Here is a 19,528-nt window from a genome sequence, read left to right as displayed (position 1 = left end):
ACGCTTATTCCCATGGTTCCCTAAATTCCGGACAATACAATTTAGCCTTGACACTCGAGTTCAACATCTTTATCAAACATGTGTATGTACATATGCATTTATATTACAAATAGAGATGCACACAAATGGGTTCTCTGCAGGTGCTTGCATCTGAGTACACTTCTTTGAGTGCATGCATACAAATGCATACATGCAGCTGCACTTATATCTGTTGTGTACGGACATACGCAACCCTTCCCCCCCCCATACAGAGAGAGCACGAAATAGCACTGGAAATGCACTGGATAAGAAGGCAAAGGGATTACGGTAAAGAAGGAGAATTGCCTGACGACGCTGGGGTTAGGGGATGGAGCTGCAGTGAAGCACAACGTTGTCTGTGATAATGTTTTTGCGAGCAATAAACGACGACTATCTTGATATGAAAGTGGATTTGGTGGTAGTTGGAGTTTATGTTGAAGGACTTCCAGGTTGTATCTTACAGGGGTGTTTAGCCAAGATGCCAAGCACCTACATCTGGTCAGTCTGATTTTAGAATGTTATTATTGGGCTTTACCCAGCTTTTGGGACAGGGTTATTGTAAAAGAGTCAGCAAAAAGAGAAGAAAGGAAGCCTGTTTTGCTTCAAAAGGAAGTTTGTTTTGCTTCGGGTGTCTATATTTGTATGAAGGGAGAGTTCAGCAGAACAGAGGGTTCACAGAGCATTTAATATGGGGTAAACACAGACCAAAACACAGAGCTGAGTGCGTAGGGAACTGCAGAATTGCATTCATGTGCCAACATACACAAATGACACGTCTTTAGGAGACCAAATCTTAAGATAGACACAACTAGACTCGTTGCCAAATCCTTCAAATTCTTCACTTTCATCATCCCATTAGTTTGCGATCCTGTAATGTCTAACACACAAACCAGAAAGAGTAGAGGCTGCAATTGCGGACTCTGCAATTATTCAAAATGCGTAACGCAAGCAGAAAGTCACTTCAGCGTCATGGTGGTTAGTAGGCAGAGAAATGACTGCAGAAGTAGAGAAGATAGAATATACCTGGCATGCTGACAACCTTGCACCTGTTAGATCTGAAATGCTTTTAGCATTTTTAAAAATAAAAGGAGTTTTTGTTCCAGTCAGAATTTCTGAGGCACAATTCTTTCCAACAACTTCAATGGGCTTTAGATGAAGACCTTAGAAAGTGTTGGGTGTTTTGTCCTGCTCCAGTCCAGTCTTTTCAGAGTTGAGGATTGGATCGATTATTCTCCAGGAAGAGCACTAATGCTCCCAGCTGCTATCGGCTCCACGGCTTCTGGAGACAATCAATTCTTCCCAAGGCTCACAGCCACCTTTGGACAGGCTGGCAAAAACCATTTCCAGTTTTAGTACTTAAAAAAGAACAGTTTATCTTACATAAAGACAACATTAGATGTCTTTTCCCATTCCAGCTATATATTAACGTTCCTCTGCCCTCAGCAGTATATTAATAAGGAACAGCAAACAATTAAGAAAGGACCACAGGCAATTAAAAAAGATGTTATTATTAATGTTGCAAAAGAAACAGCTTGAAAACCTTCTGTGCTTTTTCTTTCTGAATAATTCCTCTTAAAATTGCCACTGCTTCTTCTCCCTTCTTCATGCAGCCGTCACTTTCATCTTCCCCTCTATCCAGCCTTACGGCTGACAGCAGATGAGCTACTAGCATTGGATGCTGTTTTTTTCTGGGTTGCACAGAAAATGAATGTAGGCTTTATAATTTCAGTCACTGGAAATAGATACGTGTTAGTAGGCTAAGCTGCTGTGTTGAAGACATGCAGCGCTAAAATCTTCGGTGGAGGTAATCCCTTCTGTTTGTTTGACAGATCCATTTTTACCAAAAATCTCTTGGCGTGAAAAAAGTGAAACTCTGCCACTGGAAGTTCGTGCCTGCAAACAGCAAAACATTGACTGAGCAACTGGAAAAATATGCTGATTCCTTCATGTGGGTTGCCATGTTTCCATGCACAGTCCCCATGGCCGTGGGGCTGCCGAGCTACCTGAGCTGGTGTGAAAACGTATCCATGCCCCATGATCTGATGAGCTTCCACAAGTCTGTTGGGTTGCGCTCCTGCATGAAGACCTGGGTTGGTTTCAGGCAGCTTTTGGCCCCCTCTGCTATGGTGCGAAGTGGATGACAAACCGCCTGGTGACACTGCAACAACAGAGGGATGCACCAGAAAATGGACCGTCCTCAGGCAGAAGCCCACCTAACTTTAGGGTGACATCGTACAGCTGTGGACGGAGGCCTGGCCCTGTGGAGCAGGTGACAGCATGATATGTGTTTGGGATGTCCAAGGTGCCCTATACAGGCAGTGTAGGAGACAGGATCCTCAACCGGTGCTCCCACCAGGTAGCGCTCAGCCCACGAGAACACTTCAACTAGCCTATTAGAAAATGCTGAACGGGGAAAGGAGAGTCTAAATTTTTGCTTCTACCTGGGCTGGAGTGCTTATTTCAGGCCTGAAGTTCAGCTTCTTCATGCAACGAAGATTCAGAGCCTGCAGCAGTGGCTTTGCTCTCCATCATGGGCTGGAGACCTCCTCTGCAGGCAATGCTCCTGCGCAGGGCTGGAAGGGAGGTGGGTTTGTGAGGAAGGGGAAGAAAAAGGATGAGTCACCCCTCTGGCTTTTCCATCTTGAAACTGAGCTGTCTTGGAGACAGAAATACAAAGGGGAACAGAAACGGAGGCAGGACGGAGAGTAGCTGCAGCCCAGAGGGGTGGTTTGCACTCTGCCACGTCCTGGACTTCTGTGCATTTTATGGGACTAAATATTCAGAAACAATGTAGGCCATTAACTGCTGAATGTGTGGTATGTGCACAGCATCTTGTGATGAAAGTCTTTGATCCTTCTTGATATTCTGAGATGCCTTCTTCAGAATTACTGAAGTTTTTATTAGTAAGAAATGTAATAAACTCCCCTCGGAAGCTGAGTCATCCAGCGACTGTTTCTAAAAAATCCCAAGCAGTCACTCCGGATCTAGCTCGTCAGGTGCCGGGTGAGTTGGCAGCCAACCCCACTTATTCAAAACCAGGCTAAAAGCAAAATACAGAATTTCTTTATAAAATGGAGGAAACAGTAATCTCCAGCAAGTGGGGTGTTTGAGAAAGTGAATGTGGGAAATTACCCAGGCAATGAAGATAACCCTATCATATGGTGAAAGAGATGTTCTCAAAACACATTCAGGAAAATAAAATGTGATCGATGTCTAACTTTTCTGCATGTTTTGGTCTCTGACCTTGTGTATCTGAGAACAGCCTGCCTATCAGTCCCAGAGTGATTATCTCCACGTGCCATGTGATGGAGATGTCATCAGGCTGTTACTGCAATGCCTAAATTAGTCTCTGCCAGTTGCAGATAAGATGCAGTCCCAGTTACGGGGGCATCTCCTGAGCGAATGATGAGGCCATAGCTGTCCTCTGGCTGTGGTCGCACTGGCTGAAGCGGTCGCACCCCGTGCTGCTCTTTGCTGCACGTTATGGCTTCCTCCCAAAGGGCTCATCCGCCCACGAAGCTGCCCATGGGGTCATTTCTACGCTGCTTCAGTCTGCGTAGACTGGGTGAGCAGAGACCTCCTCTTTCAGGTGTCTACAATGCCTCAGTGACCGAACGGGGTTAGGGACACACACAAGAGCTGCTCTGCAGGCAGACAGGGAAACTGTTGGGATGGTAACCGAAGCAGCCAGAGCAACCAGAGCTGGAAAAAGACACCTACCCACGGCCTTAGGTGCCACAAGAGTTGGCAATGTCTGAGTTAGGCACCAGTGGAGTGGTCTCAGAAGGGTCCTAATTCCCCATCACACTGCTCCTTGAAAATTCACTTGGCGTGGATCTCTATCGGGGAGCTTTTTAAGCTTACTTTGCACTGTCAATGTGAATGCTGATAAATGTTCAAAAACACCACTCATGGATTTTGTGCTCACCCCGGAGACTGGAAGTGTTAGACGAGTTACTAGCTAAGCTGGTTTTCCATGCCCTTTTTCAGCCTCATGCTAAAAAAAAGCCCCACGGAGCTGCTTGCTGCTGTACATGCCTCCTCCCTGGTCATAGGCATTTGTGATCTCTGGCGACATCAGCCTTCACAGCCACTGCACGCTGCCAGCGTGACCCTGCATGGGGAGCACGCCCAGAGGACTATTTCAAGTCCAGGACTACAATCAGAGTGAAGAGCCCTTGCGATAAGTGAGAATCAGGCACAGGTGGCCAACGGAGGAGAGACTACAAACACGATTATCCAAAGCACTTTGGGGCAGAGACAACTATAAATGTGGGTGGTGAGAAGGTTTTTTGGGAGACTCCCCGTCCTCTCAGCTGTGATAAGCAGCCCTGTGTGGTCTTCTAACCAGCTGCCGATATGAAATACGACACAGCAGCCAGAGAGCACTTGGGTGCATCTGGTCTGCCTGCATGTGCTGACAGCACAGAAGAGGAATAGCCAAGCTCTTATACCTATAGTACGTGTAGATACCTGCCTGTGCAGTCAGCGTTGCTCCACCGAGAAGTGCTAAAACGTTAAGGGGCAGTGAAGAATTCATTGCAGCCACTTGCTCATGGCCTAGCAGAGCTGTGTGTTCCATTCTTATCAAAATTCAAGGAAAATTAGTCCCTCAGCTCTGTAAACTCAGCCTTGGACTGTGAGCTGAATGAGGTTACACATCAGTTCTCAGCAGCTTGCTTACATCAGTTCTCAGCAGCTTGCTTACAGTTTTGTCTTCCTGTGATTTCTGCATGAAAAGCCTGGGAAATAACCCCAGCGCGTGCCCTCTCCATAATTCCAAGAACTACATCTCTAACAATCCATGTGAAGCTTATACAGAGATCTCTAATATTTTGAGCAACTCCGATTATTGAAAGAACATATGTAGGAGCGTGGACCCAAATACAAAAATCCAGAAAGCTTCCCAGCATACCACGTAGCTGCAGAGCCTCTTTCATTGGGTGAAAATTATGAAAGATTGCCATGTGATTGCTAGCACCACTCCTTGAGCTGAGAACATTTCTCTTTTAAGAAGATGTAAGGTCTTTTAATCAGGACTTACCTCCCTTTCCTACTACTCAGTGCTTTTCTGTGGCTTCTGCATAAATAGCACTTGGGTTTTCCATCAAGTTTTTCTGTTTTTCATTTCTACTAACAAACAAAACTGAAAGTTGTGAGCAACAGCAAGAAGAAGAAGGAAATACTGAACACACCAGCAGGCACACGAGCTGAGGTAAGATGAGATTTGTTTGCTTTTTCTGATTTAGATAAAAATAGTTGCAAGAAATAAAATACAACCCACTTATACTTCTTGTTACTTGCAGTAAGCTTTTTATTTGCCAGAAGCTGTGATCGTTGACTAAACTTCTCTGTGACAAAGCCAGTTTTGAGAATTTTTTTTGGCAGAAAAAAGGTGGATTTATGTAACTAAGAATGTTTTCCAGATGGAAGATAACAATGAAGTTGTGGGTTTGACTGAGTCTAGTTTTTTAGCTAGATAAAAAAATATACATTTGGTTTATGGCAAACATTTAAAATAAAAGTTGTTAAATGTCAGACTTCATTTTTTTTAATTATTGTGCATGTAGGAAGGTTAATAAAATGCCATGCTTTGATGAATTCAGTATTAATTCTAAATATTACATTCTGTTACATTTACTCTCAGTAACGCTGCTCCTGAAACACAAACTGAGTACTAGAAAAAAAGCCAATGGGAACTTTAAAAAAACTTGAGAGTTTCTGTTTTTCTCAGAAGTGCAGTGGCAAATGCAAGTAATCTCCTACATGGCAGCGATATCATAACTGCCTTCTTATTTGGGTAATGAACATGAGACTGTGGTGTCTGGGGTCCTCTTCAGACAAAGGGTTATTGTGATAAATGCAGAGAGCGTCTCTTTTCCTTGGCCTGTAAGAGGATCTATATATTGATCGATTAACATAGGAGAGAGCTGCATTTTGAATGAACAGCCTGATTTCCCTATTTTGATTTGTATATGCGGACATGTTCTTAAAAACAGGTTCCTTGATAGGTCCTCATGTGATAGTGAACAGAGTGTTTCAGAGCAACAAATCTGAGATCAGCACTTTGGAAATTGAGAGCTTCGTGTTTACGCCTTTAGAGACAGTAGAGGTTTCATATTCACCCCTTTAGCAGCAGCACCCCTCCACCACACCTCTCCAAAAGGAGCATGTCCTTCTGTCCAGGCATGGCATAGAAATTGGTCCCACTCTCTGCTGGGATGCTGGATGGCTTGATCTCCTGCTCTTGGTTTAGCCCTCCACTAGAACTGGGGGTAGCCCAGGGCTGCTGACTGTTCCCGCTTTCCCAGTAGCAGCTTTTTGACATAAAGGATGGAAGCTCTGTATTAATGTCACTACAGGAATCGGTCTCACTTCACCAGCAAGAGTCTGGGGTAATGCAGTCAAGTCAGCTGTGGTTGTTACACTGCCAGGAATCAGGAGCAAATTGTGACTGTAAGAAATGTGCTGGCTGTCCATCTAGCCTGGTATTCAATCTCTGATAGTAGCAGTAGGAGAGGCTGGTTAGAGACAACATGAGAGCCTGATAACCTGCCTGATCACCTTTCAGAGTGTTTTCCCCTTGCATTTCCACAGCTTCCTGACTGCTGTCCATAGGCACTGGGCGGTGCATCCCTACCCGGTCTTTTGTTTCCCGTTTATTGTCCTTGCCTTTGTCCCATCCTGTTTTGAGCCTGCTGATGCTGCCTGCCCTCACTGCCTGCAGTGGCAACAAGCTCCCAGCGCTGCCCGCTCCTCGCTGCTTAGAGGGGCGCCCTCTCTTATCTGTTTGAAAACAGACTCCCAACAATTCTGCTGAGCACCCCACGTCCTAGTACTGCGGGACCCTATGAATAACAGTGTGCATCCACACTATCCACCACCTTCCTGACTCTGTAAACCTTGACCACATCTTTCTTCAGTCTCCTGCTATCCATACCAAGGACTCCCAGGCTTTTTAGTCCTCGCTGTGTCTCCTTGATCATTTCAATTGCCCCTCTCTGCACCTTCTCTAGTTTCATAACCTCTTTTTTGGATGTAGAGCCCAGAACTGCTCACCATGGAGATGCACGGAGGTTTCATACAACGTTTGTTCTCCATAACCTTCTTGATGATGCCCGTCATGTTGCTGACATTTTTGGTTGCTTCTGCTGCTGCAGCTAATGCAGAAATGATTTCAGTAAATGGTCAATGACGCCAATGCCAATTGCCCTTTCCTGAACTTAACAGCCATTTTCAAGTTCATATCATGTAGGCATGGTTTAGATTATTTTTCCCATCATGCATCACCTTACATTAAAATACACTAACGCTCATCTGCCACCCTTTCAGCATGACAACTTGGATAACTGTCTTCTCCAGGTTATTGATAAAGGTATTGAATAATCTGGTCTGAGTACCAAACACCAGAGGACCCCATTGCTGACTCATTAAGTGCCACACTTTGTTTCTTACCCTTCAGCCTGCTTTCAGACCACAAAAGAACATGCCTTCCAGCTCTCTGGCAACTTTGTTCCTTCAGAAACCCTTGGTGCAGAGCTTTGTTAATGGCTTTGACAAATGCAACTGTATAAATGTGTACATATAAAATGACCACTGGGCCCCCTTCATCCAACATCCTCACAGCCCTTCAGCGGGTGAGTGGGGCAGGATGTCCCTTTTCAGAAGACTCTTTCTCAGCGGCACGGTGTTTCAACAAGCGCAGCACCTTCGTTCTTCATTACAGACCCTCCACAATGTACCAGAGGTGTAAATTGGTCTCAGCAGTCAGTAGCTCCCAGCACCAAGATGACTGACTCATTGCCCTCGAGCTGACCTCTCAAGCCTTCCTTGTAGATGAGAATTGTGCTGGTGATGTGCCAGTCCCCTGGCACAGCACCTGATTGTAATAGTGGGTTACGTGCCTTGGCTGGTAGTCTCACGTTTGAGATCCTTCTGGATACTTATATGAATGCCATCTGGTCCTGATCACTTATCAGCCTCTCACTTATCTGGTCGGTTTAATATTTCCTGCACACATCCGTTGAGTGGAGCTGGCTCCTATGATCTGTTTGCTGCATCAGGCATGAATCATAGAATCATAGCATAGAATGGTTAGAGTTGGAAGGGACCTTAAAGATCATCTAGTTCCAATCCCCTGCCTTGGGCAGGGACACCTCCCACTAGACCAGGGCTCAAAGCCCCATCCAGCCTGGCCTTGAACATTTCCAGGGATGGGGCATCCACAGCTTCTCTGGGCAACCTGTTCCAGTGCCTCACCACCCCCACAGTAAAGAATTTCTTCCTGATATCTAATCTAAATCTCTCTTCCTTTAACAGTTTAAAACTGTTACTCCTCGTCCTATCACTCCACACTCTCATAGAGGCCCTCCCCATCTCTCCTGTAGACTCCCTTCAGGTTATAAGGCTGCTCTTTTCCGTGAAGCCTTCTTTTCTCCAGGCTGAACAACCCCAACTTTCTTAGCATTTTTTCGTAGGAGAGGTGCTCCAGCCCTCTGATCATCTTCATGGACCTCCTCTAGACCCATTCCAACAGGTCCATGTCCTTCCTGTGCTGAGGACTCCAGAGCTGGACACAATACTCCAGGTGGGATCTCACCAGAGCAGAGTAGAGAGAGGTACAGAATCACCTCCCTTGACCTGCTGGCCATGATTCTTTTGATGCAGCCCAGGACGCGGCTGGCTTTCTGGGCTGCAAGCGCACATTGCCTGCTCATGTTGACCTTCTCATCAACCAACACCCCGAAGTCCTTCTCCTTAGGCCTGCTCTCAAGCTATTCTATGCCCAGCCTGTATTTGTGCTTGGGATTGCCATGACCCAGGTGCAGGACCTTGCATTAGGGCTGGTTGAACTTCATGGGGTTCGCACGGGCCCACCTCTCAAGCCTGCTCAGGCCCCTCTGGATGGCATCCCTTCCCTCCAGTGTGTTGACTGCGCCACACAACTTGGTGTCATTGGCAAACTTGCTGAGGGTGCACTCAATCCCACTGTCCATGTCACCAACAAAGATGTTTAACAGCACTGGTCCCAGTACTGACCCCTGAGGAACGTCACTCATCACTGGTTTCCACTTGGTCATCGAGGCATTGACCACAAGTCTTTGAGTGAGGCCATCCGTAAATGAAAATACCCCAACATCTTTGGTGGGGAAGAGTGAATTCACTGAGTTTCTCTCCTATGGCCTATGTCCCTAAGACATCGTTTGCCATCTAGCAGCCCTACCAATTCCCTAGCAGTCTGTCGTCTTTCAGTGGGTTTACAAAACTCACAATCGGCCTGAGCATCCTTTACTAGGTGCTTTTCATGTTTTTTTTTTCTTAACACTGTTAGTTTCCTCTCCATATTTGATCTGCCATGATACAGGCTTTCCTGTTCTCCCCATTTGGACAAGCCTTCTGCTTTCTAAATGGTGATCTTTTTCCTATAATAGTCTTGTCAACTGTTCTACTGATAGACACGGGGCTCAATATTTATTAAAATGTCTGTTTCTTTTGGAATGTAGACTTCTAACACAGGTTTTGTTGAATTTTCTTTTTTTTTTTTTCTAAACAGCCCCGAAATTATGTAGGCTTCTTCCTTCTGGGATTGTTTCTCTGTCCCACAACACTGCTGAACCTAGCTCTACTGTGATGGCCAGTACAGGGTTCCATCCACCAGAACCTGCTTGAACTAGGACCTGCGCAGCACTAAAGATCAAATGCAGAATAGCATCTTGTGTTGTGGATTTGTTTGCAGGACAAATTATTCTAGGAATCAGGCATTTGTTGCATATGGGCATTATATCTGCTGCAGCATCGCGTCTTTATAACAGCACCCAAAATCTCCTGCTACTGCTACCTGCTTTCAGCTTCCTACCCACACTTAACATTTTCTGATGACTGTCATCGTCATGATGAGGAGTTTGTTAGTGCATTCCTAGTGCTATATTTTTATTATTAGTGTGTGGGATGTCTGCCTAGAAGGACTCTGTAGTCCTTTTCTTTAGCCATAGTATTTTTATGTTGTTACAAGTTATATAGTCCTTCATGCACAGCGCCACTCCTCCACCTGTGCATCCTACACTATCATTACCATAAAGCTGGTAGCATGGCAACACAGGCTCCCATTGATTATCCTCTCTCCCGCAGGTCTCTCAGGTTCCCCTTGCACCAGGGTTGCTGTCTCATGCCAAGCCTTCCAGCTCCTCTGTCTCATTTTTGGCTTTGAGCATCAGTGCAGAATTTGCTGTAAGATTTGCTTTTGATCACTCACTCAAGATGGCACGTGCCAGCCGATTGGATTTGCAGGCAGTTGGATTTGCCTTCCCTAGTTATTGCAGTTGGGATTTATTTACCTCCTGGCCTTGTCAGAGGTGCACTTGATGTGAGTCCACTGTCCTTGCAGTTCTTGTCAATCCAGCCCTCTTGCCCTCCTGTGCCTGTCAGCTCCCCTGTTGCTTCTAATTGAATACTCCTCTGCAAACCTTTCAGTCTGCAGTGCTGGCAGCCTGGATCCACTCTGGGTATGGTGCAGTCTCTCATTTCTGTATCGCTTGCCTTTATCCCAAAAGATCCCTCAGTTCCTTACATACCTAGATTTCTCCTCTCTGCTGCCTCATCCATGCACTGAAGCACTTGGTCCGACCTGACCTTCTCTCTTGCCCTGTAGCTGAGCCCCAAAGATCCCACCTTCCTCCCTAATGCCCACAATAACCACACTGGTGACCCAATGACCACAGCCACCACCGGCTCCTCTCCTGCATCCCCAAGCAATCTGCACAGACTTCTCATCAGGTCTGCTTCCTCGGTGGACCTGCTTCTGTCCTGCTCCTGCTGAGCCACTCTTGCCTCAAGAGAGCCAGCCTCGTCCCTCCCTGTCCCCAGCCCCTTGCTGTGCACACACATGCACAAAATCTGCCCCAGGCAGGTGGCCGCCATACACGTCACATGCTGGGCAGTTTGTGGGGTAGCCCCCACTTTGCTGCTAGACCACTACCTGCAGCCTGAGTTTAAAATCTGGTAGTTTTAGGGCACTTTTATTAGTTTAGTATCTCCTCCAATTAAACAAATCTTCTCTTACTTTTGCTCTATCAGTTCCCCCCCTGGATTGCGCATCCATTCATTTCTTGAGGGTATTAGATTCACCTTAGGCAAGGAATGTCTTTCTGTTATCCCCTTCCCTTAAATCACACTCAAGCCAGGCTAAGATAAAAGGTAAAATATCTATTCATAACACATATACGTAATTTATAATATATGTAATTTGTAATAAAAGGTAAGTATTTATTCATAAAATCCATACTAATTAAGCTGTAAATGTTTCTGAAAGATTTCACAAAGGTAAAGAAAAGAAAAAACCCCACCAAAACTCTATGTCTAATCTACTTATGCAGCAGTTATTTCAGAAAAGCCTCCTTTTTTCTTGCTCAGCTGATGTGCTCTCTCTCTCCTGCCAGTGTGGTTGTCAGAGCCTCAGGGCATGTGTCAGCTGCTTCTACTCGATAGCTTCCATCAAGGAAACTCATACATAGAAAAAAATCTCCTGAGTTTCCATCAGAGAAGTCTTGCAGTACCACTTAGGAGAGATTCCCATTTCAGATTGTCCCTTTCTCTCCTCTTTTTCCTCAGAGGGCTATTGGATCTTACTGCCAATCTCCCTTCTGAAGTCTTTTGTGGGACCCTATAGGTCCAGTCTCTCACCCAAAACCCAACCTGTTTTTGATCCAGGAGACTGTCTGGACACTCTTGCTGAAAACAAAGTTTATTGCCTGTCCTTAGATATGCCATTCTTTCTGTTTGTCTGTAAGCCATTTTCTCACTTTAGCTGGCTAACAAACAGCTCTTGGCTTCAAGGAGAGGTAAAATTCTCTCCTTCTCGGTGGTTGCTTGAGATAGTCCTGTGTGAAATATATATTTCACTGCACCTTCCTTTCTACATCCATCCGTGTGTTAAAACACAACTAATAGGAGCATCTACCTATGACAATCGCACAGGTTGTTCCTGCCTCAACTGAGGGCAGGCACTATGGTGGTTAACAGCTTTCGGGTGGCTGGTCTCCAGCCTTTTTCTCTTAGACATCCCATTACAGCTTGATCATTTTGTTCGGATAATTTGGAGAGGAGTCTGAGCATTGGCTTTCTTGCCAGGCCCATGGATGCTGAGTTTTCTCAATTACACGTGCACATCTAGTTTCCTAAAGGTCTCTAGCTGTCAGGAGAAATGTGGAGGACAAAATAGCTTTAGTGGCAGTTATTAGCTTGATAACCTCATGTGAAGAGCCTGAGCAAAGTGCCTCAGCCTCTGTGCTCGTAGTGTTCTCCCTAGGGTTCAGGGACCCAAGGGTTCTCATCAACTGAATTTCCATTGCCCCAATCCTGTCCTTCAGCAGATAACGTAGGGCCACAAACCATCACTTATGGTGCTCAGCAGGGCTTTCAATTTGCCCAGGCTCCAAGTTCTTTGTCCTCGTTTGACTCCTCTAACGCACAGGTTTCACAGAGGAGTGTTTGGTGGAAGGAATGCTTCAACAGGCATCGGTATTTTCTTGTGGTTTATGGTTTCTAAAGGCAAGGATGATTGGGCCATAGCAAAACACAGCCAAAAGCGCTCTTCTCTTTGCAGTACCTTAGGCTGCCATGTTTCTCTGCAAAATGGGGAGATCAGCTTCAATCCGGAGAAAAGCTGGTTCTTGATCCCATGCAGAAAACTTACATGTCAGACAGTCGCTTTGTACAGAAAACCAAAGCCTCCTCAGATTGCAAAAGACTTAATGTTAGGAAGTATACCTTGTCTCTCCCCTCCACTAGGGAAGAGGATCTCAAACAAGGAGGAGATTTCCTATAGGAACACGCTTTTACTGAGTCTGGGGCTTTGCTGAACCTTGAGTTTGCCCACTGCCAGTCTGCAGTGCTCCTAAGCTCAATAGGTAGTATTCTCTTTATTTTTTACAGCGATAATTTCAGGCACTGCACAGATGGGTATGACATCAATGTGAGCAAATGTCCCCCTTCCCCAAGCCACCACGCTCCCATGTCTCAGCAGGGGGGGGAAAATCCTGCTCCTTGGGAACACAGCCTGGGAGTCACGCTTCCCACGCTCCCTGTCACCGTGGGGCTGAATAAAAGGCAACTGCTGGGGCACATCTTGTTGCTATATTAAGGGATCCAGATGGACTCTGAGACACCGCCCTGAAGATACCATGGGCTGCTGTGAACATAGCTCAGGCTCCCACACCGTGGCTTGGGTTTGCAAATTAGTTCACGTTTACAGCACACTGGGAATACTGCACTGGGTAACTGCAAGTCCAGAGCACCCAAATCTAGAGCCTACATTTCCTCCTAGGGAGATGGCACCTGTGTGAGTGAATTATTTGCAAATCATGAAGCCAGTGAGGTCCAGAATAAGAGATAAGATGTAGTCACATACCGTCGACTCATTATTATTCTCACTGGGGCAAATTAAAAGCTTCTTTTTTGTGCATCTAGAAATGCCATGTAGTTCTGGGGTTTAGGCTAGAATCTTCCATGCTCCATCTCTAGAATATGTTGGCAGAGAGGGAATTGCTTGCCACTATTAGACAAGCAACAATACTGAAACCTTCCTTTCAAAATGCTACTAGCTGCAGGTCAGCTGAGAGAAGAAATCAGGAGTTCAGCAAGGAAATAGAAACTAATGAGAAAAAAAATATTATTTAGAGTGTTTTAGTGATGAGTGGTTTTGATTTGATTGAATTATAGCCTCATAGGAGGAAAAATGTCACTCTCTGTGAACACAGCCCATTTTCTCATGGGCCATTTCCATTAGGGCTGCAAACGTGGGCTGCCCTGGAAGCTGCAGTGCGTGTAGACGACTGCCTGATGCAGAGCAGTTGAGCACAAAAAAACTTGAGAAAGTGGTAAATGAAGCAAAGGCCCAAGAAAAAGAGACAGAAAGCCATCAGAAACTTAAAGGGAAGGAGAAATACAGTGTAAGGAGGAAGGAGTCAAAAAAGGAATTATGCATAATTAGCACAGTATTTATGCAGTGTTTAAGGTCAAAACATCCTTAATTTGTAGGTTCTGAGGTATATCAATATAACTCTGGTATTGCTCGGGAAAGTTCAGTGACATGCTGCCAACAGTAGCCAATGTACCAGAAAAATTTCACCAGTTCCAGTCGGCAAACTCATTTCTTTTGGCTTTTCATCCTAATTTGAAATGCAGACTTACCAGTGGAGAGTGATTTCTTTTGTGATCAGGTTTTGATGTTCCCATGGTAGGTAACTGGGGCTCAAAACTTCCCTGCTACAAAACGGCTGACAGTAAGTTGACTTGTTTTGCACAGCGAAGATCAGAGAATTACCATTAAAACGTACACATAGCACTCATCTTTAAAAGGCATCACTTTCATAGATGGAGACAACAATCAGCTGCTGTAATACAGAAACTGTTTAGAGATTATTTGGGGCTTTATGCCTTGAGATGTGATGTGTATCTACTGGGACATCACAAGCAATTACTCATTAACGAATCTTTACTTTCCGCTGCCCTCTGCATCTTGCAATTTCTGCCCTCAGCAAAATAGTCTCCAATTGCTGAACTCCCTGCCCGGCCTGCAACTCAGCACTCAAACCACTTCTTTTTACTTTGGCAGAAAGACGGAGAGCCTGGCTCCAGACTATGAACATTTCCGAGATGGCGCCAGGTGCCAACTTCACTAACAGCTCCTTCAAATGTTCGATTGACAGCTTCAAGCAAGCCATTTATCCCATTGTGTATCTCTCTGTCTTCTTCCTGGGTGCTGTTGGAAATGGCCTCTCCATTTATGTTTTCTTCCAGCCTTCGCAGAGGAAGACCTCAGTAAACATTTACATGCAGAACTTGGCTGTTTCGGATCTCATGTTTGTGAGCACTTTGCCCTTTCGGGCCACCTATTTCCTGCTGGGGTCACATTGGGTTTTTGGTGATATCGTCTGCAGGATCATGACTTACACCTTGTACGTGAACATGTACTGCAGCATTTATTTTCTCACCGTGCTCAGCGTGGTTCGTTTCATAGCCATCGTCTACCCATTCAGGAGCTGGAAAGTAACCAACATGAGGTATGCCAAGATAATATGCGCGGCCATATGGGTCTTCGTGCTGGCAGCCTCCAGCCCTCTGTTATGCAAGGATATCGCTGGGTACAGAGACACAGACAAGTGCTTGGATCTCGACCCCTCCAACGCGCACAGGCTCCTGATGATGAACAGCTTTGTCCTCGTCGTGGGCTTCATTCTGCCGTTTTGCACAATTATTGTCTGCTACGTCTTTGCAATCAAAGCGTTGCTCAAGTCCAGGACTCCGCAGCACAAGAAGGCGGTCTGTCACAAGAAGGCGCTGTCAACCATCATCATCACTCTCATCCTCTTCCTCCTCTGTTTCCTGCCGTATCACGTACTGCGAACTGTCCACCTGATGCACAGCAGCTGCAGCCAGGCCAACCTGCCCGTGCACAAGGCGCTGGTGGTCACTCTCTGCCTTGCTGCCATGAACAGCTGCCTCGATCCCGTCCTCTATTACTTCGCTGCTGAAAATTTCAAAGCCAGAATCAGAAGTTTGTACCGCAGGTAGCTGAGGCAGAACTGCAAAATGATATATATATGGTGGCAACGGGACATCTAGACTGGGTTCCTACTGTTCAACGGCAGAGGCTGTGTGGTCTAAGCCAGCCTGCAGCCATGCCGCTCAGTGCCAGGAATCTCTAGAGCAAAAGTGTCTTGGAAAGAGGTTGTTGGGGATGGCCAAAACTGAGGCAGGATGATCAGAGATCAGGTGCCTGGGTGCCGTCTTTGGTCCTCTTCTATTTAGCAGTGTAGATATACCACTAGTGTTCATCCTCCCCAGGACAAGGGATTGAAAGGGATCTACCTTGCTATTAGAGTCCATTTATTTCACTTCACAATACTCAACGAGCGGCTTGAAGGGAAACTGCTCCCCTGACCACCTCACTGTCTGTGGCTGAACCTCTCTGTGCCCCATTTCCCTGTGTGTGCAGAGGCGTGTGGTTCAGACGCTGTGATACCCAACAGCTTCATAGCACCCCGTCAGCTCCCTTTGCAAACACTGGCCAAAGGTCTGCACGTAACAGAAATGTAAAGCATCACTGATACTTTCTGCTGAGGCTGACTTACAAAGCGGACAGAGAGCCAAACAGGACCCGGCACCGGCTCAGGCTGCTCAGAAGACATTAACAACATTTCTAAATTTTCCACTCTGAGGCAGCCACTGAGGTATTTTTGCTTAACGTTTCACTGATTGTCAAATGAGATAATGATTTCAAGTAAGCGGCGTCGGCATGGAGGGCTATGAGTAAGATGACTGCTGGCAGCGAGGGCAGGATGCGGGACCACGTAGCATCCTGCAGCTCTTTGCGTGCGCGCCGACTCCTTCGAGGTCATTGCAGCACTTGTTTTTACGCTCAGTTCTGAAAGCCAAGGTTAGGCAGCTCAGTTCCCATGCAGGGATCAAAAGACAAACTTTTAAAATTATTTTCTCCAAATGGGGAGCTCGGGAGCTGTTTCCTCGGCGCAGGTAAACCAGTCTGACAGCAACCTGCTGCCAAAGGCATCCCTAATCCCTCACCTCCTGCCTGCTCCGAGGAGGAAACTGGTCCCTTTTTTTCATAGGATTAACTTCCAGTTGTTTTGAACTCCCTGCCATCAAACGCGGGGAAGCACTAAGCCAGGAACAGGAGGAAAGACGGGCAGCAGAGGAGGAGGAGGGCTGTTTTAGAAAGCAACGGGGAGCTACACCTATGTGTTCTTTGGAAAACCTCACCAAATGGCTGCCTACATTTTTAAGTCCCTGAATATTTTCCAAAATATATTTCCTAGAAATCAGACCTCTTGCAGTTAAGTGAAAACAGGCTCCAAATTCAGTTTGACCACATTGAGATTTAGTTTTTAATTACCTCATTTTTGAATTAAAAGAAGACAAGAAGTTTTGTCATGTTTTGCAGGAAAACAGCCCGTCTCGCATGAAAACAAGCAAAAATGCTGAAAGCCTTCCCTCCCTGTGAAATCCACCCCAAAGGAAGGTTTCTGTCAGTGAGATGCTTCCTCAATGCTCTGAACTTTTTTTGGAGAAAGCACTCTATAAATTGAACGTTATTGCTCCCAAACAAAAATAACTGCAGCTAGCTATTTTCAGCTCTGTCTGAAATATGCAGAAAACAAATCATTGCTGGTCAGGTGGAAACGTACTTGGTAAATCACTGGGAAAGTCACTTTTTTCTTGGCTATCTAGGGGTTATGTTCAATTGCAGAGCCTTTCTATTTCAGTCACTTTATGCTGCCTTTGACACAAGCACAGAGTTTTATCATAAGTCTTCGCTAAAGTTCATGCTCCAAATCCTTATTTCAGTAACTCAGCGGCATACCTGAGAGCTGACCTAAGGATGCCACGTGAACTCCTGCAGTGCTTGGTCCCATGTTATTGAAGGAAAAGGGAATGTTAGCACTGGTTCGCAATGGAATGGGATCGAGATGCTAGCCTGTGCAGAGGGATAGTGGACAAATAATTGGAACAAAGGGGGCATACTCTTTTTCCACAGTATTTCCCTTTCAGGAATAGACCTCAGCATGGACAAGTGACAATCTTGGAGCCTCTGACGAGATACCGTACACCTTAAATGCTACAAGGGAATGGGAAAAAATTTGCCACACTCTAATCTCACTAACATGTTTTTGTCTGTATCCATTCAAATGCACCCTATTACCAGGTAATTTTGCATCTTGATAATATATGTATCTCACTTAAGAGGTCACTTTTTTTTATTTTTTATTGACCGTGCTATAACTTTGTTAGCAATTGAATTAACTGTCAAACCTGTGTTTTAATAAACTAGATTTACTAGTTGCTGAAGATATGTTTTTTATTGATTGCACAGCTAACAAGGAATCTCCTCAGAGCGCAGGGGGAGAAAGACCAAGAAACAGATATTGAGTTTCTGTAAGTGGGCCGTCATTTCATGAGACAGAAATGTCTTTGGAGGTGGGAGAGCACTCTACTGCCGCCTTCGCTTCACCAGCAAAATAGTGGGGATCATCAGCCAAAATCTGGGGTGCAGATAAAATAACAGATTTTTTTTTAATTATGATTTACTTGCAAAAGGATTCAAGACCATCCCTGTCAGGGATCCATACATGCAGCTTTAACAACACTTGCATAGCATGTCACGTTCCCATTTACTGCCATTTCTCCATTTGGTAGTCTTGCGTGTTTCTTCTCACGGAGCTGAAGGACAAGGTTCTTCGCTGTGGAATTATCATAGTAAAAAATATAATAAAAAAAAGACACCCTACGTATTCTGAAAAATGAAGCTCCTGACAGTTAAATTACTAGCAATGCCTCTAGGTACCTCAGGGGACCACCTACCACTTAAAAAGTATTTTGATATGTTTCCTCAATTTTCCAGGAGACAAAATCTAAGAATAGCTGTGTGCATGGAAAGTTAAAGCAACAGTAAACTTTTGGGTTTGAAGGAGACATAAGAACAGCAGAGTAAGTCTTTAAGTGACTGGTACCCCTGAGCGACAGCAAATGTTCTAGCTTCATATGCATGTTTTCTTCTCATTCAGGGAAACGCTGGTATTTCTAGACAAAGGCAATTTTTCAGTTCAAAGCTACACCAGAGACATAGATTTTACAAAGTACTCTCACGGAAGCCTGAATGACTCGGCCTCAGCACAAGGAAATCCCACTCTTCACATTTGCTTTTTAGCCCTGGTTTGGGCCCACGTGTGGCTATGTTTGCCTGACGGAGTGATGTCACAGCAGCAGGGGAACATCACATTTTAACTTAACCAATGCATTATCCCATTCATTTTCATGATATATCCTCTGCTTTCCTCAACATACATCCTGTTACCATAGCTTATGTTTTGCTTTAGCTCCTAAGAGTGTCTGGAGAAAGGGGTGCACATTTTGCTGCTGAGTATCTCCTTCTGAGGTACACATTCTTCTATGCTTCGACAGCATGTTGTGCTGGCAGCAGAGCAGGCATCGGACTTTTCCTCCCTGTCTTAGGGCTGTTGGTGCTTCTTTTGATCCTTTGGGATGGGCAAGATAGAAATGACCTGCTGCCCCTCTAGCTGATGGCAGCGGAAATGAGATCCATCCAAAATAACCAAGTGTAATCGCAGTTAGGAGTCAGATGCTGTTTCGATAGTAACACTATCCCTGGGCTAATGGTTTGATTTCCTGCATCCATATCTGAGCCAGTTTAAATGACAGCCTATTTAAAAGACAGTGTAAATGAAGTGCAAGCGCAGATTCCCTGAGAGAGTTCAGTATTGTTCAAGGATCTTCAGCTTTCCGGCCAGCGCCGACTGTGACTGCCGTCGCGTGGCTATGCAGTCCTGTACCCCTCACACAGTTGTGCTGTGTATATACAAGAATCTTTCTGGACATCTGCAAAGACAAACAATATATTTAATTGCATGCAGCTGACGTTATGTAGTTACATCTCTTCATCCACCAGTCAACAGCTTAAGGAGGCCAAAGAAATTAA

At 45.4% G+C, this 19,528-nt stretch overlaps 1 protein-coding gene across 1 annotated transcript; it reads left to right on the top strand.

Moving 5' to 3' along the window:
- The first annotated feature begins 4,774 nt into the window (after positions 1 to 4,774).
- CYSLTR2 (cysteinyl leukotriene receptor 2) lies at positions 4,775 to 17,844 on the top strand. Its single transcript, XM_063334217.1, has 2 exons — positions 4,775 to 5,233; positions 14,630 to 17,844. The coding sequence occupies exon 2, from the start codon at positions 14,656 to 14,658 to the stop codon at positions 15,586 to 15,588; it is 933 nt and encodes a 310-aa protein (XP_063190287.1). The 5' UTR covers positions 4,775 to 5,233; positions 14,630 to 14,655; the 3' UTR covers positions 15,589 to 17,844.
- The last annotated feature ends 1,684 nt before the right edge of the window (positions 17,845 to 19,528 follow it).

Source organism: Chroicocephalus ridibundus, chromosome 1 (genome assembly GCF_963924245.1).
Source record: "Chroicocephalus ridibundus chromosome 1, bChrRid1.1, whole genome shotgun sequence".
Lineage (NCBI taxonomy): Eukaryota > Metazoa > Chordata > Aves > Charadriiformes > Laridae > Chroicocephalus > Chroicocephalus ridibundus.
This window is presented reverse-complemented; position numbering and strand designations above follow the sequence as displayed.